General features: G+C 42.9%; 1 protein-coding gene across 7 annotated transcripts in view; it reads left to right on the forward strand.

Annotated features, from left to right (window-relative positions):
* The window catches only part of CTNND2 (catenin delta 2), a 936,154-nt gene that overhangs the window by 781,641 nt on the left and 127,418 nt on the right, over positions 1-27,095 (forward strand). For all 7 annotated transcript variants that reach the window (XM_055245590.2, XM_055245587.2, XM_055245588.2 and 4 more), the window contains 2 exons: positions 10,322-10,439; positions 16,822-17,007. In XM_055245590.2, the coding sequence (XP_055101565.1) occupies positions 10,322-10,439; positions 16,822-17,007 (304 nt within the window). The remainder of the gene's footprint in view (positions 1-10,321; positions 10,440-16,821; positions 17,008-27,095) is intronic.

Below are 27,095 nucleotides of genomic sequence, written 5' to 3' on the forward strand. Positions count from 1 at the left end.
GGTGAGGGATGGCCCAGGATTTGCAGCAATCCATCTGGGCTGTCCTGTGGCCAGATCTCAGGAAGGACTTAGCGCAGGGAATGTGGTTGAGTAAAAGGGCATTAACAAGATTTGCCCTCGGTCTACCATGAGCCAGCCACAGTTTTAGTAGACATGTTGCACTGGCTGAGGATGCCAGGCTTAGTAAAAATGGAGAATTATGTGCCAAAATTAACATTTGCCACAGAATGCCATGGCTCCCTGCCGGGTCCTGTCCTTGGTTGGAGCCTGCAGACCCCACCCCTGCATGGATGTGCATGGATGTGCATGGATGGTATTTGCACAGGCTTTTCACCTGGAACTTAGCCCAAGCCTGTGCCTGCAGTTTAAGCCTTGCCCTTTGCATTTAAAAGTATGCATTTTTAATACTTTCCATTTACATTGCATGAGCTGCTGTTTTGTTGGAAACATGTTTATTATGTTCAGTGTCTTTATTTTTTTAAGTTACAACCCATGACTTGCTGCTATAAGTGTGAAGGAAAATAACTGATGTCTAAATTTACAGAATTACAACTTAAGGAAATATTTTACTAAAATAGATGAAGAGTAAAATTTTCATCCTTTTCAGCCTATATTTGTTTTCTGTTGTATATCTAGATGTCACTTCCAAATAAGATTGGTTCCCAGATTCTTCACACTGCTAGTTACATGCTGATGACATCCTGGTTACTCTCATCAAATATAGTGTCTGTTTACCTTGCTGGACTTTGACCTTCTAAAGGTCACAAGCCAGGTACTCTCATCAGTTTATCCCAGGACTTAGCATTGCATATGGAAGAAAGCAGGCACCCAGTCAAGGTTGGCTGCTTTGTTGATTTGAAATTATTTATCTCTGCTATTTTATCTTCCTAGAATGATTCCTCTAAAGCCCATATCTCCTCCAAAATTGAACCAAACATTACATAATACAGTAAAAAATTAGAAATAATCTGGATATTCATTAACAGAGTATTAATTTTAAAAATTATGAATTGTGATCTATTTTTTTTTTTGAGACAGTTTCACTCTTGTTGCCCAGGCTGGAGTGCAATGGCGCAATCTCAGCTCACGGCAACCTCCGCCTCCCGGGTTCAAGCAGTTCTCCTGCCTCAGCCTCCCGAGTAGCTGGGATTATAGGCATGCGCCGCCATGCCCAGCTAATTTTGCATTTTTAGTAGAGACAGGGTTTCTCCATGTTGGTCAGGATGGTCTCGAACTCCCAACCTCAGGTGATCCGCCCACCTCGGCCTCCCAAAGTGCTGGGATTACAGGTGTGAGCCACCGTGCCCGGCCGATCTATTTATACCAAGAGATACCAAAAGTCATTCAATAACTGTAGCTACCATCATGAACAGAGACAGTGATAAACTTTTGAGAGATAAAAGCCAGTTGCCTGAGGAATTGTTATGGTAAAAAACAGAATCTTACCTACATGGTTTATTAATATGAGTGGAAAATAATCTTGAATGATAAACACCAAATGGTCACAGTGATTTCCTTAAGGGAAAGCAAAGAGTGTGGACATCACTTTTAGTTCTACATTTTCCCTACTGTCTTAATATTTTTACTTTAGTTTTAGATTTTTAAAAAATAAATGACTAAAATTGCCAATGCTGCTGTGAAACCTTCTGTTCTTTCCTCTTGCACATTTGCGGGAGACACATTTCCTGTGGGGTGCTGGTAACCCGCCTGGCGTGTTTCTCCCCTCTGGGCTGGGAGGTCTCTGGTGTAGCAGCTGCTCAGCTAACGTTTACGGAGAAGAAACCAGCCCGGTCCTGAGCAGCTGCCCTGTGTCACTGCAGATCCCCTGTGATGTCCACAACATTCCCAGTGGCACCTCCCAGATGAAGAGGCCAAAGCAAAGAAAGAGCCTTCACAGCTAAGTGCAGCTATGTGCACCGTACCAGGTACAGGAGAAACCACCTTTGTGAACATTTTGAATAATAAGAAAACCAGCCACTCCCTTTTTTCAAAGAAGCTACAAATCAAAGGGATGAGCCCTCATGGATTTTGTGGGAAGAATGAAGGGGATGGACAGACTTGGACGGTCTCATGCTGGCCCCAGCCCTTCAACCTCTGCACCTAGAGAGAGAGGCTCTGGCTGGATTACTGGCACTGCATTAAAGGCCAGGTGGAGTCAGCGGACCCAGTGCTGGGCGAAGACACCCCTTCTTTCCCCGCCCCTGGACACTCAACGAAGAGGACGATCTTCCCGCACAGAAGGAAAGGATGGGCTTTTTGGACAATGATTTTGGAAACCACAGACAAAGTCTCCCAGTACCTTGTGGGAGGACACAGGGCAGAGCTGCTCTTTCCCTGAGGAGGCAAATACATTTGATTCCTGAAACCCAGACTCTAGATTTAGGAGAGCAACGTGCTGCTCCAAGCAGGGGCTGCTCAAACCACTTATTTTGGTGAGATGTTTTTAGACAGTTTAGGATCCCAGCCTCAGAATATGCTGAAAGTTCTGTACCTCTAGCACAGAAAATAAAAACAAAAAACCATGCATTACATTCATATAAAAATATACAAAACTTGGAACAAAATATCAGGAGTTCACAGACACCCTCCTGAATTCTATATCTGAGCTTCAGATGAGAATCTAGGTCAGGGGTTGATCATGTCGGTGACCCGTTTCTGTATGGCTTCAAGTGAGAATAGGTTTTACATTTTTTAAAAGGTTGTTGAAAGAATGAGGAAGAGAAGGAGAGAAGAAAAAGTGGCAGAAACCCTGTGTGGCCTGCAAAGCCTAAAATATTTATTCTCTGATCCTTTACAGAGAGTTTTTTTTTGTTTGTTTGTTTGTTTGTTTTGCATTCAATGAGAATTTTTTATTTCGATTATCCACAAAACAATATTACAATACTTTATAAAAATATTAAGTTTAGGCTACCATTATTCACTAAAAAAAGTGTGCTAGAAGGCTGTTCCTGCCAACTTCCTTTTTTGGTAAGGGTTAACTTCCACATTAAGACACTGAAGACGAAAAGCTGTTGGAAAAAATCTTCAAATTTACAAAGTTGTTTATTTTTCTTGGCAATTTAAAAATACAGAACAATTTAAAATGAATACACATTAAGTTAGTGTTTTCTCCCTACTATACAATTGTTATTATATAAGGAACTGCTCCATTCAGTTAAAACCTAATGAATACCATCAACTTTTCCTGGCTTACTTTCCTGATTAGATTTAGTACATAAACATAATTTTGTTACCCTTTTGAATATGCTTAGAAAAATTACAATATCATAGTTCACATAAAGCCCTTAAAAAATCTCATGTCACAAGTTGTTGACAAGAGGAAATAATGACAGCACTCTTCTTAGGAAGACCCTCTTGGTAGAGGGTGTCAATACTAAGCAGGTTTTTAACTCCAGATTTAGGTGTCATGGATAGAATATCTCTTTAAAATTTAACGTTTTTGAAGCAAAAGCAAGTGTGCTTCGTGGAATCAAGAAAAGCATGATTGGCATAATTTCCCATTCTCACACTTACTCAGATCAGGTAGTTTATGATGAATCCAAGCTATCAAGGCTGTAAGGATGTTCTCCATAGAAGGGAGATAACCATAGGCATCAAACTCCAAAGAGCCAATTTTTTGCATTTTTACGTGTAATTAATACTTGATAATCGATTTGGCTGCTAATAATATGGCTCTTTGAAGGGGTGGCTATTAGGTCTGTTCAGTCTCTGCTTAGCCTAAGCAAGAGAGAGCAGGCAGGAGAGGCTGGGAGTTCTGGAGATCTTGTTACTGGGGGTGGCTGTGTTGTTGAATTAAAAGATTGTCATGAGTTAAAAAAAAATTCCATCAATTTCTGAGTAGGTAATTACATGGTCAAAAAATTAAGATGCTCCATATTCCCCCCTCACAAGTTTAGTGTTATTTCCCATCATTTGCTGGTTGACTGTTAGAAGCTGATGGCCGTTGGTCTAAAGGCCATCACTGGTGTGTGTCGGGGGGCCATGGTCCCATCCTGTTAGGAAGAGCCTGGAGAGTGTTGTTCAGAGTCTATACATCACATAGCACACAGCAGACAACCACATGGCTTCATGGCCATTCAAGAAGTACTCTACCTTTCTACACTGAATTTCCTACCGTGGGCTAAGGCCATGGTTCTCACCTTTGGAGTGTGTTCTCATCACCTGAAGACCAGTGGAACGCACTGAGAACTGGGCTAATCGAAGCATAGGGGAAGGGCCTGCACCTTTGTATTTTAATCAAGTTCCAAAGCTGATTCTGATGCAGCAGAGGAGCATAGGTTTGAGAAGCCACAGGGCTGAGCACAGTTTAGGTGCTGGGGAACACACATGTAGATTAGATCCTCATGGAGCCCAGCTATCCAGAGCAGACCTCTCAGCCTCGAAACAATTGGTATGCCTTGTGGTGGGGGCGGTCCTGAGCATTGTGGGATGGTTAGCAGCAGCCCTGGCTGCCTCTACCCATGAGATGCCTGTAATGCCCCCAACACTCACCCAGCAGCGACAACCAAAAATATTCCCTGATGGCACAGTCACCCTAGTTAGGAACCACTGGTCTAGAAAGAGTCCTTATAAAAACCATATGCCCTCTCAAATAAGATGATGCTCCCCACTACCTCCTAACGCCTTGTGGGACCAGACTCAAACATCGCGTGTTACAGGTGCTCTAAAAGAAGCTTGTGCTTGGAGCTATAAAGGAAGGAGTAGCAGGGCTGAGGCAAGGCTTAGAAAGTAGAAAAGGCAGTGCTTGGATTGAGCCCTGGCAACGGCGACTGTCAGAGTTGATGGCTTCAAGGCAGAAGGAAGAACATTCCAGGGGGAGGGATCAGTGGGCCCGGGAACCCCAGACAGCCTCTCCTTATCCTTGGTCAAGCATCCAGAGGCCCTCAGCTCTGCCCTGGGGGTTCCCAGGTATCCCAAGGTCCGGTCTGGTCTCTGATCCATGCCATTATCCCTGGTGTCTTCTGCCTCCCCGGCCTGCCTTGCTGGGTTGCATCGAGGCTGTACTAAGCATGTGGCCTCATATTTCGACTTTGCCTTGGGACTCTCTGTATCACTTAAACCCAGCTCTGTTCTCTAACACCCTCCAGACAGCCCACCCAACTCCTCAAACCAGTATATGGTCTCAGGAACCCAGGCCAGATCCTGCAGAGACCCAGCATCTGGGCTCTACTGGTTATGAATTGGAAGATGAGATGTAGGAGCTCAGGGAGCGCCTACCCAGGGATGTGAAGGGCTGGGCCACCTGATGGACAGTGATTATAGCAGGGCTAGACCCAGGGCTCAAGGACATGTGAGTAGGCTTGGTATGAGACAACTCCAGTGGAGTCCAGACCCTGAAGGCCAAGGAGAAGGTGAGGGAGAGAGGAGAGGAGGAAACAGACATAGGAAGACAACCTAGCCTTGGACCAGGCTGTGAAGGAAGCCTATGAGGAAGGCTCAAGCTCTTCCTCCGAGCCTGAGGTTGTAGACGAGTGAGAAGCTGGGGAATATCTGACTGGCTCTAGGCCACAAAACTGTGCAGATCTCTTCAGCACTCAGTCAGTATTATGAACAATCACAAGAAAGTCTCTATCTTGAGCTAATTTTACTTTCGATGCTGTATGCTATCTTCAGTTGCATCTTTTTTTTTTTTTTTTGCAAATTGAAACTGCCTCGAATAACTCAGGGTGGGGCTTATAACACAAGATACAGTTTAAGAAGCCAGTATTCAAATGGTGGAACAAACATCTGATATTTATTCTGTAAGCATGGAGCACAGTCAGTCACAGAGTAAACCTACCCCTGCTTTCCTGAATTCCAATCTGATGGAAGGGCTGAATTCTCAATAATAGCCAACTGTGTGTCACACACTCCACTGAATGCTAGGTATGAACATAAGAATGACATGCTTTCTATTCTCCAGAAAGTCCCAGAGTAGTAATAAGGTCACAGCCTAAATAATACCAATACAAAATAAATGATGATCAGTAAAGGAGGTTCAAAGAGCTAAGAGTGTGTGAAGGGAGAGGCTAATTACAAATACATTGATTACCCAATATCTCATTCCTTGGTTTTCTCTGTGGTTTGATCTTCAGTATCCTGGCCATCTGAAGCACTGACACATCTTTCATGGAAAATGCCATAGTCCTACAGGTGAACATACGGTCTGAGTTCCACACTGGGTCCTAGGAGAGCACTGAGTGATGGAGATTCAAAGAAATGAGATTTCAAGCAGCACAGAAGACAGGGGAAAGGAAGCAGTTTAGTCGCATTAAAATAAAAAAAGAGTGGTCTTTTAATTGGAAGACGTAAAAATGAATTGTTTCTTTTTTTATCTATTAGATAAAAAGATTATAGAATCCACTTTAAGCAGGAACTTCCCAGTGACATAGCAACTGACAATTCAGTCACGATTGTAAAGATTACTAATAAGGATGAGATATTATGCACATTTTTGTGCTTCTAACAAATAATCTACAGGTATTTGTTTTAATACTATGTTTATGCATAGAATTTTTCCATACCCATTTCTAACGAGACATAGAAATCACCTTCCTCGTGATGGGCAGAAGATGGTTTAAGTACAATGGGAGGGAGGAACTTTCTAGATTGGACATTGATTCATTGTCAAACACTTACTAAGGACCATGATTACAACTAACCATTTAGTGAGCATCACAGAAGGTTATCAGAGTGTTTATTTTATTTGTTTTTATTTTTTATTATTATACTTTAAGTTTTAGGGTACATGATAGACTGGATTAAGAAAATGTGGCACATATACATCATGGAGTACTATGCAGCCAAAAAAAGTATGAGTTCATGTCCTTTGTAGGGACATGGATGAAGTCGGAAGCCATCATTCTCAGCAAACTATTGCAAGGACAGAAAACCAAACACCGCATGTTCTCACTCATAGGTGGGAATTGAACAATGAGAACACTTGGACACGGTGTTTATTTTTAAATGTGAAACATCTTGTTAAGTTTCAGAGTAAAGGTGTAGAGACAAAAATTTAAGCTGTGTTCAAGTCGTGATGCTTATAGCTTTATCATGTACTGTTAACATGATTATAATATTTCATTCATAAGCTGACATGACTTCGCCTTAACTTGTTGATCAAAAGTCTTAACCAACAACAACAAAAAGCTGAAATTTGTGGCTGAAAGAGTAGAACTTGTATTTCTGGGGAAGAAGGAGGAACAGGAAACCCTCCTTACCACCAATGTGGAAATCAAAGATTCTCTTAAGATATGTTTCATGCACTGAGGTATAGTTGATTAAAAGTGGAAACCCAAGCCCAAAGGCCTGTAGGAAACCATTACCCATTGAAAAGAGACAGTTTATATAAAAATGTATACTGAGCCTTATCATGCCTGCAGACAGTATGATAACCCCCCTTGAAGTCTGTATGTATACTGAGCCTCATCATGCCTGCAGACAGTATTATAACCCGCTCTTGAAGTCTATATGTATACTGAGCCTCATCACCCCTGCAGACAGCATGATAACCCCCTCTTGAAGTCTATATGTATACTGAGCCTCATCATGCCTGCAGACAGTATGATAACCCCCTCTTGAAGTCTATATGTATACTGAGCCTCATCATGCCTGCAGACAGTATGATAACCCTTTCTTAAAGTCTATATGTATACTGAGCCTTATCACCCCTGCGGACAGCATGATAACCCCCTCTTGAAGTCTATATCATAGGTGCTGTGTGGGTGTGGGTGTATCTCAGTCACTCCCCTTCTCTGCTGAGACCTTAAGTTATTAATCTTTCTCATTTTTCAATATCTTACACATTGTAATATAGTAGCCAATTAATAACTTTTTAAATTTTGGAGGAGACTGGACTAGAATGGAATAGAAACTAGAATAAAGAAAAACGCTAAGATTAGTATTGACAGCTTCTGATGTTAAGTTGTTCATTTTGATTATTTCCTATTGGTTGGTCCTGCACATCTAATGATTACCAATGAAATTAGGGCTGATCATTAGGAAGTTTATTGGTGAATCAGGAGGCAGCCTGCCTCCAAAAAAAGGATACTCGAAGGAAAGACTGAGCACATTAGTCAAAGAAGAGCTGCAGAGGGTTTTTTTCAGATCAGGGTGTACACATGATACCGTAAGCTGCTTGCCAGCCTGAATCTCATTAATTCTATTTGGAAATACTAACTTGCTACGCTAAAGAGCCAAACATAATCACACGTTGCCATGCAACGTTCTTCTGGCCAAAGAGGTCTGATTCAGAATCTTTGGCAAACTTATTATTTTAACAGCTTCACAGCTCAACCTGGTGAAAATCATTTCAAGAAGGAATGATCTAAAATGCTCCTTTAAAAGGGCCATTCTTTTAGTTTAAAATAATATCCAAATGCCTGTCACCACCTTTTCCCTAGCAGAAAGTTAGTTCCTCTCTGGCCCCCACCACGGATTGTGTCAGAAACAAAGGTTGGCCATCACAGGATGGAATTTATAAAATTTGACATAAAAATGCTGTCAATATTTGCCTAGTTATATTATCTAAAAAGCTGAGAAATTTTGTTTATATTTGAAGATCAGCAAATGCCAAGAATACTAATTTTAATTGTATAACCTTTCCCAGTGTTACACAAAAATGCCGCTGATAGAGCCTATCTTAACACGTCTGTGGAACTTTTTAGGTATCAGAAAAACTATGTTCAGTAGCATTTTAACATGAAGCCTATTTTATTTTATTTCTTACAAAATCATATTCTGCATTCATATTTGACATCAGACCTGAAGCCCTTTCTTTCCCATCTTCACAGGTTTTGTTCCAGCTCAATGCTAGGTAGAGACATAAGACTGACATGCCTTCTACCCTCCAGAAAGTGTCAGTGCAGTAATGAGGTCACAGCCAAATAATTCCAATACAAAATCAGTGGTGTCTAAAGGAGGTTCAAAGAGCCAAGAGAGTGTGAAGGGGGAGGCTAATTGCAAATAGATTGATTCCTCAAAATCTTATTCCTTGGTCTTCTCTGGGTTTGATCTCCAGTATCCTGGACATCTGAAGCAGAGACACACTTACTGTGTGGCCTTGGACAACCTCTGAGGCTTGGTTTTATCATCTGTAAAACAGAATTTATTACAACAGCCAAAGATGTTGTGAATATGAAATGAGACTACCTGGGTCAATTATAGCAGGCTGGAGATTCATTTCATTCAACTTCTCCAGACTCCGTCCAGGCTTACGGATCCTTGGGATCTGCCTCATGGCTGCCCCAGCACTCGGCAAAGTACACCACCCTCCTCCCAGCCAGACCCTCCCTAGAGAGCTGGGGTGTGAGTTCTCAACATCAGCATCACCGAGGATATGCCAGTTATCTGACTCTACCCCAGACGTTCTGAGTCAGAGACTCCAGCATGCAGCCAGCAGTCTGTACTGCATGCACCCTCCAGAGGATTCCGATGCTCCCAAAGTTTGAGAATCACCTTCTTTTTCTACCGCTGTTCTCAAGGTCCTTAAATTCTTTCAATCGCTTTGTACCACCCACTAAGTCATCTCCTGCAGCCTCCCTTTTACAGGTTGTGTTGTCTGTAGTAAGTCATTGCAGAAATTCTCTACTGGAACCATATGCTAACTGTGGGTAGGAGAACAACATACTCTCAGGTGGCAGAGTAACTAAAAGCACCCCAAGATTTTCCTTCGGATTATCTCTGTCTCTTGTAGGACTAGAAGATCTCTCTGCTTCGTAGCCACACATTTCATTACAGTAGGCCGCGTCTGTTGCCATTAGCTCAGCATGTGCTAGTACAGAAAAGAGCTTGGAGCAGCCCCTCCCCATAAGAGGTATCATGCACATCCCAATGACTAAAGTGTCACAGAAACCTCTAACTATGTCCTTAGAGTAAATTCCTAGAAGTCTACTTCTGGCTGGGCCAAGGTAGGTATCTTTGGTGGCAGACAAATTTAGATGTCTAAAATATTTCAGAAGTTAGAAGTTCTGTCTTTGAAAGTGTTTGAGACCTCTCAAAGAAGAATCCTTTGAATCAAAAAGCTTCTGATTGTACATGGAGTAAACCTAGAAGACTTTCTGAAAGTCCCCCACCCTCCGCGGTCATGGGACTCACAGATCCCATATTAGGGATTCTTCATTGTCTATTCCAGGAGTTGCATTACAGACATCTGTGACTTACCCAACTCTGGGATGTGTTTTGTGGAAGCCATCCCTTTTCATTGAAGATATATTCTTGATAAGCATTCCGAAAAAGTGGGGAAAAAAGCATTTCCTTTCAAATTATGAGAGCAGATGGGCATGGAAAGACATTCTTTTGGTGACAACCATAAAGACTGCTGATGTGTCCTTTTGCTTTGCAGGAATGTTAGTTCGGCCGGAGAGGAGGCCCGCAGAAGGATGAGAGAGTGTGATGGGCTTACGGATGCCTTGCTGTATGTGATCCAGTCTGCGCTGGGGAGCAGTGAGATCGATAGCAAGGTTGGTTGTGCTTGCATAGATTAAGCATGTTCGAGAATAAAGACTACCACGGGACTCAACAATAGCTAACAACCCTGGAGAGCCAACGCAGTATTTCAGACTTTCCTTCTGAACTCTCTCCTGGTTTCCTTATAAGAATCCAACACTTTTTAGACTGGGCTTCTAATTCTAGCATGGAACTAGATACCTAACTTCTGATTAGCCCTGAGTAAATATGCAGATTGTTCTAAGTTACTCAAACCACAGGTGTTCCAGTTGAGTGTATAAATTTGAATACCACATTGCTCACAAGCTTCTAGTTTAATGTAATCCACTTTCAAAAGAAGAGACAAGATGTTAAAACTACCTGCTTTTTTTTTATTTTTTGAGACAGAGTCTTGCCCTGTCACCCAGGCTCTGTCACCCAGGAGTGCAATGGTGCAATCAAGGCTCACCACAACCTCCACCTCCTGGGATCAAGTGATTCTCCTGCCTCAGCCTCTTGAGTAGCTAAGATTACAGGCATGTGCCACCACGCCTGGCTATTTTTTGTATTTTTAGTAGAGACGGGGTTTTACCACATTGGCCAGGCTGGTCTCCAACACCTGATCTCAAGTGATCCGCCCACCTCAGACTCCCACAGTGCTGGGATTACAGGCATGAGCCTTGCGATTTGAATAATCCCGTATTCTTGTAAACTTGCTTTTTAACAACCGTTGATTACATTAAGTTCCATTTTAAAAGGCCTGCAAGATCTAAATAAATGTCACAATGCTAAATAAATGGGGCTTCCCAACAAAATAAATCACCAAAGTCTATTCAGTGTCTTAGTTCACAAGCCAGAATAGAATTGGGTGGGCTTTTCCAGTGTTTGAGCTATTTTATTTAGTCTTATATAAGTTTGATTCATTCATATAAATTTGTAATTTCATAATATCCTGTTATAAACACAAACTTGCCGGGCGCGGTGGCTCACGCTTGTAATCCCAGCACTTTGGGAGGCCGAGGTGGGCGGATCACGAGGTCAGGAGATCGAGACCACGGTGAAACCCCGTCTCTACTAAAAATACAAAAAAATTAGCCGGGCGTGGTGGCGGGCGCCTGTAGTCCCAGCTACTCGGAGAGGCTGAGGCAGGAGAATGGCGTGAACCCGGGAGGCGGAGCTTGCAGTGAGCCGAGATTGCGCCACTGTACTCCAGCCTGGGCGACAGAGCGAGACTCCGTCTCAAAAAAAATAAATAAATAAATAAATAAACACAAACTTTACCAATAGTCATAAAGTAATGCAGGTAATAAATGTGATTTCTTAATAAGGATTTCTCAAGAGCCACCCTTATTGACATTTTGGGGTGAATTATTCTTTGTCATGGGACTGTCTTGTGCGTTGCAGGATGCTTAGCAACCTCCCTGGCTTCTGCCCACTGGATACCAGTAGCAGCCCCCATCTCCACCCCAGGAACAAACAACAGTGTCTCCAAACATTGCCACATGTCCTGCGGGGAGCAAAATTGGCCCTGGTTATGAAGCGTGACCTTAATCCTGTAGTTTTCATTCTGACTCTTTAGTAGAATTGTCTTTGGAGTGTTCATGTAAATACACCTGTCCAGACCCTACTGCAGTCCTGTGAACCCAACTGTCTAACTCTCGTCACAAGTTTTTGTACCTTTAAAAGTTCATCAGGTAATTTGATGTACATCTTAGATTAAGAACCTGCCATAGTAGATAGAGCTTTAATATGACTCTCTAATTGGGAATCTGGTATAATGTAATTTAGTTTCAAAGTTAGATAAAGAACAAATAGAAGTGTTTCTATCCATGTAGTCATTAATTGGCTGTGTGTATAAATTGGCATAGCACTTCTCAACCCTGACTACATATTAGGGTTACCAAGAAATTTAGAAAATCACTGATGCCTGAGCCTTACTCCCCAAAGATCTGAATGCAAGCTACTTCTGGGATGTAAGCCCTTTGAGTACTAGTTCACCCCAATTATGAGCACTGCTTGTCATCTTTTAACTTCTGCTCAGTTAGGTTCACATTCATTCACTGACTTCGTGTTTTTAGATTCAAAGATGAACACAATGTAACAAAGAGTAAGCATTCCCCTTTCACAGAAGCCCTTAAATGACCATTTTAGACCATTTAGTATCATTGACAGGAAAATTAAATTCCTAAACAAGTGACCAGTCAAGATGTCTTGAATATTTACAAATGCTTGTTAGCGTAATAGACACATGCGTTTTCAAAGGGCTTCTGAAGGTAAATCACTGAAGCGGCAATGCCCAGCATCATCATATTCAGAGTGCTGAGTGAGGCACTGGGAGACTATACCTTTTACTGTGATGGCTACAAAAAAAGCTTTGATACTAGCTGGACCTTGCAGCTGAAAATAAAATAAGAGTCAACAGCCTCATGCTTTGGCTAAGTGTAGCCACCAGCACCAAAGATTAAGGCGTCCTTCAGGAGCCGTGGTTCAAGAACCAACATGGCACAAACATCTTCTTTCTGTCAGATGACCAGATTCCTAAAACCGTGGGAGACTTTGTAGATCATCTTTTCTAATGTCCACATTTTCCCCAAAAGAGGAAGTTGAAATAATTGGGAGTATTCGGGGCTGGAGTCAGAAAACCCAGATATCCCTGGTGGAGTAAGAAGAGCCCTGAGCCGGCATCAAGACAGTGCCAGGGGACTGTGCCATCTCCACCTCCCACTGGCTGGAGCACCATATCCAAGTGACCTCAACTCTGTGACAAGCAGCATAATCATAGCTGAATGCCAAGGCTGTTGAAAGGATCAGATGTGATCAGTTACTCAGCAGGTGCTTCACTGGCTGGATTGTGCTATTGAGTTTTAACATATTATTATTGTACCATCATTTGCCACTCAGCCCTCTGCTTGGCCGCTTTTGAGCTTTCACAATGACACCTTGAGGGTGAGGGGGATGAATGAGTACATCTTCTTTTTAAGACCCGAGAAGTTAATACGTAAAAGAGCTTGGATTCCATATAAGCTTGTGGCTCTGGTCCTATAATTGGGCCAGTGTGTTGACTGGGTAACATATGGTGGAGCGCTCTACAACTTCCAGATTAACCCTTTCTAATAGAAAATAAGGAATCAAAATGACCCTGGTAACCAAAAACAACTGCTGAAAGCGCTGCTGACAGCAATGGACGTCCCAAGCAAAGCTACCGGCTGCCACCCTCCTGCTAGGATCCCAAGTCTTTTGTCTTCTCTTTCTCCTTATCCCCTTAGAGAAAAGCTCTTGAATTAAGTAACTCTCCCAAACCGACCCAGACTGCAAAACTCCAGGAGGTTTAAATGAGAGATAAATGTGGTCCCTGTGACCTTCCTTCCCCTATTCCTCCCTCCCCACCCACCCCCATCCCTACTTTCTCTCCTTCTTCTAGCTTCTTCCCAAATCATCTCCCCAGCTGCAGCTCGATTATAAAGCATTTTTCACAACTGCAGATTTATTCCCCAGTAGTCATTTGTTAAGCAGAGCAACAGTGATGCCTCTGGGGAAGGCGAACAGTGGGATGAGAAAGAAGTTTATTCTCCCAAGTCTTTGATGTAAGAAAAATCAGTTTGAGCTGATTTAAAAATCATTCTGACTTATGCCATAACATTTTCCTTTCAATGAGAGTCGTTTCTCTCTTTCATGCATCGCCCTGAGTTTACCTGCTTTCGTGCCAGTCCACTTTTTGATGCTGAGAGGATGCTTGGAATAGAAAATCAGGTTGACTCAGAGCCTGTGAGACTAGCAGCCCACGACACCTTGAGAAGCTGACAAGAAAGGTCTGGAATGACAAAGGCTCCAGAAATATTTCCTGAAAACTGGTTTTCCTCGTAGATTTTCACATCCTCATAATAAGTACAGGGCACCCGCTACCTTTCACCAGATTCCAGCCAGTGGAGGGAAGCAGTGCAGGATTGCAATCCCAGCAGCCCCGGCCCATTCCAGTCCCACCCCAGGACTGCAGAGAAGCAGCTCAGTCTGGTGGGAGGTACTCACAGCTTTAGCTGTCCTCCCCTTCACCCATACAATGGAATCGTATTATGTGCCATCACGGGTGGCTGTTATATAGCAGGTGCCTGAAAAAATGATAGCCAACTTGGTAAGATTCTTCAAATAAAACTTGGCTCAGTTTATTTTTTTCCATCATTATTTTGCCCCTTTTAAAATTGGATATTTTTCCCCTCTTTCCATGGTTCCTGGAGTCAAAAGGTCAGCTTTGTCTTAACCAGCAAACGTTTTCTGCAGAAGGTCAGAGAATAAATATTCCCAGTGTTGTGGGCCATACTGTCTCAGTCACAGCCATGTAATTCTACATTGTACCGTGAAAGCAGCTACAGACCATTCATCAACAAATGGGCCTGGGCGTCCTCCAGGAAAACACCGGTTATGCACAACCGGCTGTGGGCTGGATCAGACCCCTGGGTGGCAGTTTGCTCACCCCTCTTCTCAGCAATCGGAAGTTATTACAACTAGTATTTTAGCAAATACTTTTGAGCAGACACTATTCAAAGAGCTGTATCTGTGAGCTTATTAACCCTCACTGTGGCCCTGTACATGATACTGGGGGTTTTTTTGCTCTTTTTTTTTTTTTTTTTTTTTTTTTTTTTTTGAGACAGAGTCTCTCTCTGTTGCCCAGGCTGGAATGCAGTGGTGCAGTCTCGGCTCACTGCAAGCTCACCATTCTCCTGCCTCAGCCTCCTCGAGTAGATGAGACTACAGGTGCCCACCACCACGCCTGGCTAATTTTTGTATTTTTAGTAGAGACAGGGTTTCACCTTGTTAGCCAGGATGATCTCAATCTCCTGACCTATTGATCCACCCGCCTCAGCCTCCCAAAGTGCTGGGATTACAGGCATGAGCCACCGTGCCCAGCCTGTACATGATACTGTTAATATGACCCTCCATTTACAAATGAGGAAATAGAAGCACAGAAAGATTAAGCACTTTGCCCAAGGCCCCACAGCTTGTGAAATGGTAGGCCCAGGGTTGGAAGCCAAGCCAGCCAGCCCTAGATCACATCCTCTGGAGCTCCACACTGTGCCATCTCCTGCCATTGTTAATGATATGAACCTTTGAAGAGCATTTACTGTGCCCCAGCTTTCTTCCCAGTACTTGTGTGCTGTGTTCTTCCTGTTGCTGTCATAACCAATGACCACAAACTTGGTGGCTGAACCCAACCCAGCTTTATGATCTTATAGCTCTAGAGACCAGGAGTCTGAAGTGGGTCTCACTGGGATAAAATTAAAATGTGGTAGGTCTGCGTTCCTTCTTGAGGCTCTTGGGGAGAATTTGTTTCCTTCCCTATTCCAACATCTAGACCCTGCCCACATAACGGCTTGTGGCCCCTTCCGCCATCTTCAGATGTGGCCATGGCCAGCCACGTCCTTCTCACATCACATCACTGTGACTCTCCTGCCTTCCTCTTTGATGTACAGGCCCCTTGTGAGGACACAGGCCCACCCAAACAATCCAGATAATCTCCCCATCTGACAAGCAGCTGATGAGCTTAACAATTCCCACCTCCTCCCAGCCACGTGACCTAACATATTCGCAGGTTCCAGAGATTAAGATGTAGACCTTGTGGGGGGGCCATTATTCTGCCTACCACACACATATTTTAGCTCACCTAATGCGCAAGCAACCTAAGATGTGGGTCCTGTTATGACCATTTTACAGAGGGGTACGCTGTGTCCCAGAGATGTCAAGTGCATTGTCCAATGTCCCACAGCTAAATCGGACACCTAGGGTTCTACAGGTGCCCAGCTCCACAACATGTGTCCTTAACCACTGTTTAACCTTTTGGCTAAGAAAATATGAGTGTCAGGCATCTCAAAAAAATGTAGACTAAAAATATTTATGCCCCCCAGGTGATCACAGCCCCTCACTTTCCTAGGACAACCCTGGTTTGCACCTGTGGCCTCCTTGACACTCAGAAAATGCTCTGGTGGGCAGTAAATCTGTCCCTCACCAGAGCTGACCAAAATTCTAAGTCTTTGACTCCTCATTACCTGATCCCCAATCCCCAGCCGGGGAGTCAGAGGTGGGGTGCTGTCTGTTAGTGGATGATATTTGGGATCTCTGGTGGTTGTACATTCTTCCGTTCTCACAAGTGTATTTCAATCAGCAATAACAGATGTTTATAGAAGTAATTATTGCTGAAAAGTCATTTCTTTGTGGGGGAGAAAAGGTCCTAAGACCTTTCTAAGTTTCTCTAATTGTTTTCCACTGTGGCCATCAGAGGAGCTTTCAGAAGCTGGCAGCTAAATACTTCCAAAGAGAAATGTGTCCATGGAGAAAGATGCCTTTCCGGGTGGAAGAATGGTGTGCTGAGTGCTAGTTTCACTCATTCTTTCCTCTGTTTCCCCCTTTTCTTTCTGGGTTCTGCAGACCGTTGAAAACTGTGTGTGCATTTTAAGGAACCTCTCGTACCGGCTGGCGGCAGAAACGTCTCAGGGACAGCACATGGGCACGGACGAGCTGGACGGGCTACTCTGTGGCGAGGCCAATGGCAAGGACGCTGAGAGCTCTGGGTGCTGGGGCAAGAAGAAGAAGAAAAAGAAACCCCAAGATCAGGTGATGCGGGCTGCTTGCAGCTGCATGCAATTATCCCCTTCCCTAATTGCATCTGTAACATATCCTCAATATATAGAGAATGAGCCCTGCATTTTCATCAGGAGGTAAAATCACTAATGCATCTGCACAGTTTTCCTGTGGGAATTTCACAGCTGAGACGGTGGGACATGAAATGATTTCCCTCACGTCTCGCAGTTGAGCCAAGATAGGAAATTACTTAAAAAAGAAAAAAAGACACCTGAGGCCCTAGCAAGCTCTGACATTTCACCTCTGAGCAGGCACAGAGCATTGCCTTTGGGTTAATTCACACATTTACTTAGGGCATTGCCGGAGCTGGGTTTGGCGCCATCCAGGTGGCAGGGATGGGTGGAACAGGAGATGTGGTATAAGAAGGGAAACAGAGACAGAGGGAGACCAAAGATCCAACATGTATTTAATCGCTGGTTTTGAAGCGTTTAGATTTTCAGTCTCACACTTCCCATTGGAAATGGGGGTAACAGAGAATTCACAGCCCTTCCACAGGATGGCATTAGAAGCTTGGCCATGGGGGACAATTCAGATGAATTCAGAACAGTGTTGAGCCAGAGCTGGAGGCCTCTTGAGAACAGAATGGCCCTCACCTGCTGCAGCTGGAAGTAGGTTCCTCTGCAGCAAAACGAAGGCCGCTAGGCAGCAACTCACAACCGTGATGCATCAGAACAGCCTCTGCCCCTGTCCTGGGGAGCCCATGAGAGACCAAACCCCTCACCACAGGCCCCACCAGGACAGGGAGTGATGGGAGGACAAAGCATCCCCACCTTTGCTAACACTGGAACAGAGGTTAACTTCAGGGCCTGGAAACTGATCCATCTCATCAAGGAGCTTACAGAGAGTTCTAGGTTTGCAGATGTAAAGATGGTGGATGTCATTTGTCCCCTGGCATCTCTACTACATATTAAGTCAGGTTTTTAAAGAGTATTTAGAGATTAAAGAAAATATATAATGCAAGTAAAGTGAAAAAAAGCAATATAAAAACAGATGTGTACATAAATATAGGTATAGATGATACAGATACAATCTGGCCAGTTTTGTATGATATGTCATATGCAAATACAAAATGCTATTTGCATATACAAAATGTATGTGTTTCTTGAAAAAGCAGAGTAAGATCCAAGAGAAGATAATGATCGATTCTTTTTGTACTTCTGTATTTATAAATTTTCTACAATGAAAATTACATTCGTAATCTTTGCAAATGGCCTTTAAAAAATAATGTTCATAAAGGCACTAAGTTAATGTATGCTTATAAAAGTGTATGGTTTTTTTCAGAGAAATGTATACCTCACTGAAAGGTGTATGACATTATGTAAAATGAAAGATTATCTAGTCTACAACACAGACCTTCCAGGATAGAGGAGCCAAGTATTATAACAGGAGTAAAAATGATACAAATAATAATTGGTTTAATCATGGCCTCTAGAGCTTTTTCTAGTCCAGAAATTTATGTTGACCCATACCTTTGGCATTGGTATTCTTGACCTTAAAAAGACACTGTAAGATTCTGCATGTCAAATTTAGCTATAAGAAAAATCTCAGAAACTTTAAAAAAAATCCCTATAGGGATAATTCAAGAAAATCTGTGATACAAAAATATGATGCGTGCATGCTGTTAGTTCAAGAAATGGTTGCTATTGAACCATACTAGGAGTATCAGACTTCTAGTCTAGAAGTATCAGACTATGAGCTCCCGTGTGCAGAAGTGTTTGACACTCTATGCATCACATTCTGGTCTAAGAGGTCCTTGCAAACTCATCCATTTTTGAATCTGCTCTGTGCCTGTTGCTGAATTCTAAGGAATTGCTAGTTTCTCTAGTCTGTTTTGGACAAAACCTCCCACGAAACAGTCTGCATGTCATCTGCCAAGAAGGCACATCTCCCCCAGCAGGACCCTCCCTGCCCTCAGCAGGGCTTTATGCCAGCAGACTGTCACTGCAGGGTTGGTGGAGGGAATCCGAAGATTGGTGTCCAGGGAAATAGGAGGAGACAAAATGGATTCATTTACTTTTTGCACCTTTTGTAGCAATAAGCATTTTTTGGTTTGTTTTTCACCTTGGTCTATGGCCAACGATCCTGTGATGGTGTCCTGAGGTGGGTACTGTTTCAACGTGGTTTAGAGGTGACGGGACATTGTCCTCCACCGGCTGCTGGTCAGGTCAGACCTTCTTCAAGACACTCTCGGTGTGAGATTGACCGTGTGCAGAGGGCCACTGAGAAAAGCAAAAACTAAATAAGCAGGACCTGCTGGAATTCAAAACCTCCCTTTTTAGGTTATAGATCAATTTAAAGTTATTTAATTCAAATGGGTAAAAAATATGTCTATCTGCATGGGTGAGGAGACAAACCTATCAATTCAAACAGGATTCTGATCCACTATTTTTATCTGGTAGGCCTTCTTTCATGATCATCTTTGTTTCACAACTGAGTGCACTGTAGTCAATTTAAGAGTAAATATTTTTGCTCTTTTTCACCTCTTTGTTAAGTTGTAGATGCCAAATGCATAAATGACCGGAAGATTCACCTGTGATATACAGGGTGATATTTTATGCATAAAAGCAATAGGAATGGGCTTCAATGTGTAAAACTTCAATGCCCCCTTATTTTTCCCACAACGAAAGAGATGTCTTGGAAGAACTTTCAGGGCCTCTTGCCCGCACACTTTCCTGGCCTGTCTGAGGATCCCGCAGACCAGCCTCTACGCTTCTGTTCATGCCGTTCCACTGCCTGGCCCTCCCTTTCCCCACTCACTACTTGGAGAATAATCATTCAAGAGCAAATAAAACATCCCCTCTGTCTTTCCAAGACTTCTTTCAAGTAAACAATTACTCCCTAATCTACTTCTCCATAATTTTATTTAAACGTCTCTGCTAGTTATTATCATATTGTGGGTTAAGTATAGCAATTGATCCCCAAAGAGAGCGAATTGTCTGGGGCAAAGGACTGTGTGGGTCTTTTTTCAGTCTGTGACTTCTGGCCCCAATTACACTGTGGCCTATGGTGTCCCCTAGCTCTTGCTGTGGGTTTAATTGTGGGTGGATGCTCATAGCTGTGACTTTTCCCAGACTCATCTGTTTGTTTCCTGGTGAGACTTTGCCCCTAAGGGCCGCTGTGAGCCAAGCATCTTCCGCAGTCCTCCCTCCCTGTGTTTTGAGCTGTTCCCCAGCCTCTCATGACAGTGCTGCATTTATCTCATTGTTAGTCAGTATTCTGAATCTGCAATCACCACCAAAACAAATGCACCATCTAAATTACTATTATCATCGAAGAACTTAAGTTTATATGCAACAAAGGTGTATGTGTGTGTGTCAAAGTATCCCTGGAGAAGCAGGACTTTTGATCCTGCCAGACAAAACAAATTCTTTGCACTGAAGGTGTTATGAGATATCATGAAATGCCATCACCTACAAGGTTTTCTTGGATTTTCAGGATATCGATATTGGCCACCGCTTCTTCAAGAGCCTCACACATTGCCTGCTATGTCATTCGGATGCTCTTGACCCGAAAGTGAGACTCTAAGGCTAAATAAACAGCATGCATGTCCCAAAGCACAAACATGAATTTTATTAGTAGTTAAAATGATCACAATGGACATTTGAACCTTTAACAGTTTCTTCTCACTTCAGACAAAATAGATATTAATGATAAATATCTAGGTATACATGTACACAGTTAACATGTAAATAATATGTGAGTAAAATAGCACTAAGCTCCAAGAAGAAAGTAATACCCACACCTTCAGCGTGCCTTCTCCTAGAGAGATTCACAATTACAACTTACATCTGGGCATATATCCTTTCAGATGTCCTTCTGTTAGAGGCCATATCAGACAACAAAATTCATAAAGTCTTATAGTCAGTAGGTGTATTTCCACTGATGTAGAACTCCGGTCTCTTGAGTCTTCAGAGGTCGGGCTCCTTGTATTTTATGGGGCTCTCATCTTCAGGGTGCTGCCTTCCTCCCTATGGTCATGATGCTGGCTCTTCACATCCACAGTTCAGGAGCGGAAATGGGGGAAAGAACACAGGAGTATCCTTTCCTTTAGGGCCCCACACAGAAGTTGCACACATCACTGTTACATCCCTGTGGCTGAGACTGGCTCGTAGTGGCACCAGAGCCGCGAGGGAGGCTGGGAATTGTAGTCTTTTGTGACAACCATGACCCTAGGTGAACCTTGGGCATTCTCTTAATAAAGAAAAAAAGGCATGTAGTGGCCTATTCAGGGTGTGCAGTGAGTAGGGAGCTCTCCCTGTGAAGAGGAGTCTCTTATCAGTGAAATATGGTAATGAACAAAAACCCAACTTGTATTCATTTCATTGCCTGTACATTCCCTGCAAAGAGTGCAGCCTCTTATTACCTGCCCCGAGGTGGCAGCCCCCACTGCCCACCTTGGCACACCACTGATGGGCAGGAAGGTATAGGCACAAGTCCACTCTATGTCACTTTGCTGACCGCTTTAAGACAGCTTATTTGACACAGACTGACTTTTTTCCTTGCTAGTAAGCAGTTCTTCACACAGGAATGTGGAAGAGCTAGTGTGAATTCCATGGTAGAGGAATACCATGATGTGGCGAACCAATCCCCTATTCCTAGAAAATCAGGTTGCTTCCAAGTCTGTACTAATGTAAACTGTAATTGACATCTGTGTAGTTAAATCTCACCTACCCCCTCAATCACTTCTTAAGAATGCATTCTTACAAGTGAAATAGCTCGACCAAATGCATGCTTTTAAGACTCTCAATACACAAACCGGAATTTGTCTTAATCACTGTAAATGTCAGTGACAGTTTCTGTTCGTGGACTTGATTTTTTATTATCACTTCATGGATCTGCTCCTCATGACATCTGGATGCTCCTAGGCTCTCATTTCCTAGTATCACAGGTTGTTTTTCTTTTTTTTCCAGACAGTTTTCATTTTCTCATTAGTAACCATACTCTTTCTTTTGCCGCTTAATATCATTTCCTTTCTAACCATCTGCTTCTTTCAGCTGCCGCCCGTTCCTCTTGGCTGGTTCAAGTACAGTCTCCCTCGGCCTTCACCTCACCATATGCTGGGAACTTGTTGATTCAAGGCATGATATTTCATGTCCTGGAAGCAACATATCTCATGAGCCTGCAAAGATCACGGCTGTGCATTTTTGCGCAGAAACTCTTGTCTGCCATTATCCATGGATGAACCATATTCTTCTACTTCTTTCTCACCTCCAGTGGAAGATATAGCCCATCACCTAAAAGTGCTGCTATTTTAGTTTCAATGAGTTTATAGACTTAAAACTCTGTTTCAGGTGTCTCGTTTAGTTTTCTTAATTGTATTTTATCTCTCAGCCTTCCACACCATCAATACTGTCTTTTACAGCTTGACCAGGGCCCCTCGGCTTCGGCACTGGTCACATGTGGGGCAGCATACCTCTCTGGTCCAGGGAGCCAGCCTGTGCATTGCAGGGTATTCGCCAGCCTCCTTGGACTCTACCCACCGGATGCCAGTAGCACCTTCTGCCACAGCCATGACAATCAAAAATGTCCTCAGACATTGCCACTTGTCTCCCTGGGTGTTAAAATTGCCCTGGTTGACACCATTGGACTACATTGTCCTTTGAAGGACATATTACCAAACATATAAACAAATAACCAAGACCACAGGATTATCTGAAGGAGGTTGGCACGTCAGGGACGAAGCCCCTTTAGAATGCAGTAACAGGGATGGCCATGTCCTAGGTTTCCCTAGATGTGGATGGCAAATTAGGAGTAGAGAGAATTCTAGATGAACATCAGTGATGCCCCGGTTGGTTCCATCACAGTGACTTTGGGAAGGGACAGGCAGGCCCAGTCATATGGAGCAGCCTTGACAGCTGTCCTCTGTGGGGCTCAGCACACAGTGGCCGGCCTCGTGATGCCAGTCTGTGGAGTGGGCAGCATCACCAGCTTCACTCCTGAGGGATGTGTGCCCACCTGGCCCCATGGACCCCCACAGGAGAAGGTGCATCAGCAAGGCTATTCCTGAATCTTTTGCCGTGACGACTTTGTTCAAACAGCACCTCATCCTGCCTCTTTAATGTGGGTTTCTAATCTCTCAAATGCAAAGCCCCTCCTGTCTTTTTCAAGAAGACCCTGGAGACAATGCAGTGCCGCATAAATACATCTAATTAGCCATCAACTCTACCCCCTCTTTGCACAGCGTCAGCCTCAGCTGCAGCCAAAGTCTTCTGAACAGCTCCTGGGGGATTCAGACACCCGCACTACCGTTTTCTTTGAAATTCCTAAGAATCAACACAAAGAATCATTTCTCTCTGGCTTTTTAACTGGAGTTTTTGAATACCCATCACCTCTATCCTTCTACCTTTAACCCCCCAAAAGCTGGAAGTGGCCATGAAACACTGTAAAGGCAAATTATGTAATAACCCTGCTGTTCAAAGCAAGCCAAGCAAGAGTGGCAGACGGTGGATGGACTTGGGTTTTGATTGTTGCTTTTTAAAGTACATAGTGCTGGCTGCAGCTTAATTAAACCAAACCCTGCTTGAGAGAACATTCTCTGACAGTTTACCTACTTAGAGCCATCTTCTCTTCCTACATTTTGCAATGTGTGACTTCCCCTGAGAGGAAAGAGTGGGATCTTAAAATCAGAATGTTTCCCTGATGCTGCAGATCTGCTCCCTTTATCTTGCAGCATCTCTGGTCTGTTGTTTATTTCACTGAAATATCTTAAAAAATGAAAGTGAGCCTGCACATATGTAATGACTGTGATGCTCCCTAATTAGTAGAGAAATCTAGGTGATAGAGATGCATTCCGCTGGTGAAGCCAGCCTTTTCTGTTTATGTTCTGAAGATACGGCTCAGCAGTAAAAGGTCTTTTCTGCACACAAACTTGATTGGCTGAGACTGTATGAAGCCTGTGACAGGTGGGAAGAGGAGCTGTGTATTTTAGCACTTCTCCTGAAATGGAAATCCTTCTCCATACTCCCTGACTGCTCCTTGTTGGTGTCTCCTCAGTACCCAGCCCAGTGCATTGGAGATGAGAGACTAAGGCAGTTGTAGGATGGCTCACAGAGAGGAGTCTTGTGAATTGTCTTGTAATTCTTCTCATTCATTAGGGGGCTTTCATGAATGTGATAATTAAAGTACTCCTGTGACTCTCTATAACTTAAAGAACCCCATGTTTACAAAGTCTCTTTTTTTTAATACAGTATGTTGACATCTTTACTTTCAGGATTTTTTTTGTTTTGTTTTTTGTTTTTGAGACAGTCTCGCTCTGTCACCCAGGCTAGAGTGCAATGGCGCCATCTTGGCCCACTGCAAACTCCACCTCCTGGGTTCAAGTGATTCTCCTGCCTCAGTCTCCTGAGTAGCTGGAATTACAGGTGTGCACCACCACACCCAGCTGATTTTTGTATTTTTGCAGAGATGGGGTTTCACCATGTTGGCCAGGCTGGTCTCAAACTCCTGACCTCAAGCCATCTACCTGCCTTGGCCTCCCAAAGTGCCGGGGTTATGGACATGAGCCACTGTGCCCAGCCTACTTTCAGGTTTTTATCCCTAAGTTACGTCTTTCTCTTCATATAAGGAGTAAATGGCCTCCACTCTTTCATTCTCAAACCCAACTGAGATAGAAATCTTTTAAATAGGCCGGGCACGGTGGCTCATGCCTGTAATCCCGCACTCTGGGAGGCCGAGGTGGGTGGATCACTTGAGGTCAGGAGTTCAAGACCAGCCTGGCCAACATGGCGAAACCCCATCTCTACTAAAAATACAAAAATTAGCTGGGTGTGATGGAGCACACCTGTAATCCCGGCTACTCGGGAGGCTGAGGTAGGACAATCGCTCCAACCCAGGAGGCAGAGGTTGCAGTGAGCCAAGATCGCGCCACTGCAATCCAGCCTGGGCAACAGAGTGAGACTCTGTCTCAAAAAAAAAAAAAAAATTTTTAAATAGAATTTAAGCCCTGCATAGAAGCAAAAGTATTTAAAGCAAATCCAAAGAAAGGCTTTTTTCCTTTTCTTTCTTTGTAACATACACATTGAGCACATCCCCACGCATATGTTATTTCCTTCCTAAGCAGACCGTTTTTTACAGGGGCCATTATGTATGCTCTGTGCTGATGGTGACCATATCAAAAAGCATCATGGCTAAATGTCAGCAGTCCCTTAACCTGCTATCTTGGGAAGCTTGATAGCCTCTTTTTTTTTCCAAAAATTTTTGAGCATTGCCTTCTTAATGAAAGAATACGTATTTTCAATTCTCTACAGTTTTAGAAATGGAATGACAGAAACTGTTGGCTGACTTTTTATGGATATTAGTCATGCAGTCGTATATTTGAAGCCAGTAAAGAAAAGTGCTGATACGTTATTAAGTGAGGCACTATTTGGGGTGGCAAAAAATCAATCTATTGGTTTGTTCTATGATCTAGATACACTCACTGCTTTGCTGCCAGCCTGTCTCCAACAGAGCTCTAATTCTCAATTACTCAGTTTTCAAACACTCTGGTTATAGCCACCTTAATCCTTAGCTTTATGAACTCTAAATATGTGTGTAAAATTAGAAATTTCTATGAACAAGACAATTCATAAGAGGAGGTTTAATATTCCACTAGTGATATATCCTTTGGTCTGTTTTCCTGTTCAGCAACACGTGAATGACTTGCACAAAGTGTAATGTGAACATTTAAGTGATATCTGTAAGACTCAAGGGATACTAGAACTTTTGAAAATTTTATTCGTTAAAATATAACAGATGAAAATTAACATGTTGCACAGAATTGTGGAACATTTATGTAACTCTCAAACATAAGGAGGAAAATTCTGAGGAGGAAGGGACATTTTCATTGAAAATTTCCCCCAAGCTGGAACAAGATGAAACCCAGCAAAAAACCTTTTTTAAAACCACAAATGCCTCTCTCCTCGTGCTATTTCTCTCACTTTCTCTATTCTGCTTAACTTTTAAACTGCAACCTGAGGAGTGAAGGTACATAAACACACACACACACACACACACACACACTTATATGTGGTCATCTGGTCATCATGCAGATAACATAATAAAAAGTCCTTTTCTGGCATTGCCACCACTGCTGTCCTGGAAATACCTTGTCTTCATGTGCTCTCTATATATGGAAAGTTCTCTCTCCCAACTTGATGACGTTTTACTTCTTTATGTATTCTTTGCATATTTCAAGCTCTTAAAGAGTTTTTGGTAGTAGGTCCTCAAGATATAGTCCAAAACGAACAGTTTGCACAAGAGTTGTAAGTTTAGTCTTGTGTTCTTCAGGGCTAAATCACTGTGCGGTCACTGCTTCAATTATGTTACAGATTAAGCCACTTGCTTGCCTTCAGATAATGTCCCATTTTTGTAGACATTTCAGGATAGAAGCACCTTATATTTAAATTTGTAAATAAAGTATTTCTACTTTGGTGCAGGAGTTGTATATCTCATGATTTTTCATGAATCTTCACATTCGAGCCTCAAAAGTTTGTATGTACAGAATTGTCTCACCTACATCAGTCTGATCCTAACTTCACCATTGCCCTACTGCCTTGTTGATGTCGATGAGCTAGACAAAATAATATCAAGCATGTTAACCTAAGTCTTACAGAATACTTCCAGTCATGTTACAGCTGATGGAAATCTATTTTTAATGGGCTTTTCTCCCTACTAACTTATGATACTTTTCTCCCTATTAACTTAATAAAAGTTTGAATAAAGTACCCAGATAAAGGTCTGGCAGATACATTTACTGGCTTTGAAATAGTCCTTTTTCTTCAATATCAACTTGCTAAAATAGCCAAGAATCCCCTTTGAACTCCATCTCCAGTTGCCATCAAAGATTATCTGTGTTCACATCAGTTGTCCTTTTATTCCTTCAGGTTCTCTCTGTAGCGATTAAGAAAGGATTGTAATAAAAGATATTTAAGAGCTACACAGATGACATGTCAGAGCCTGAGGAAAATTTTCTACTGACTTAACCATTTGTCCTGCTTTATTGCACAAAAGTTAGAAAAGGAGAACAAGATGAAACCCAGCAAAAGATAACATGGCTACTTTTTCCTCTTTTTTGTAACGAGCAT

This window comes from Symphalangus syndactylus, chromosome 16, assembly GCF_028878055.3.
Source record: "Symphalangus syndactylus isolate Jambi chromosome 16, NHGRI_mSymSyn1-v2.1_pri, whole genome shotgun sequence".
In the NCBI taxonomy this organism is placed as follows: domain Eukaryota; kingdom Metazoa; phylum Chordata; class Mammalia; order Primates; family Hylobatidae; genus Symphalangus; species Symphalangus syndactylus.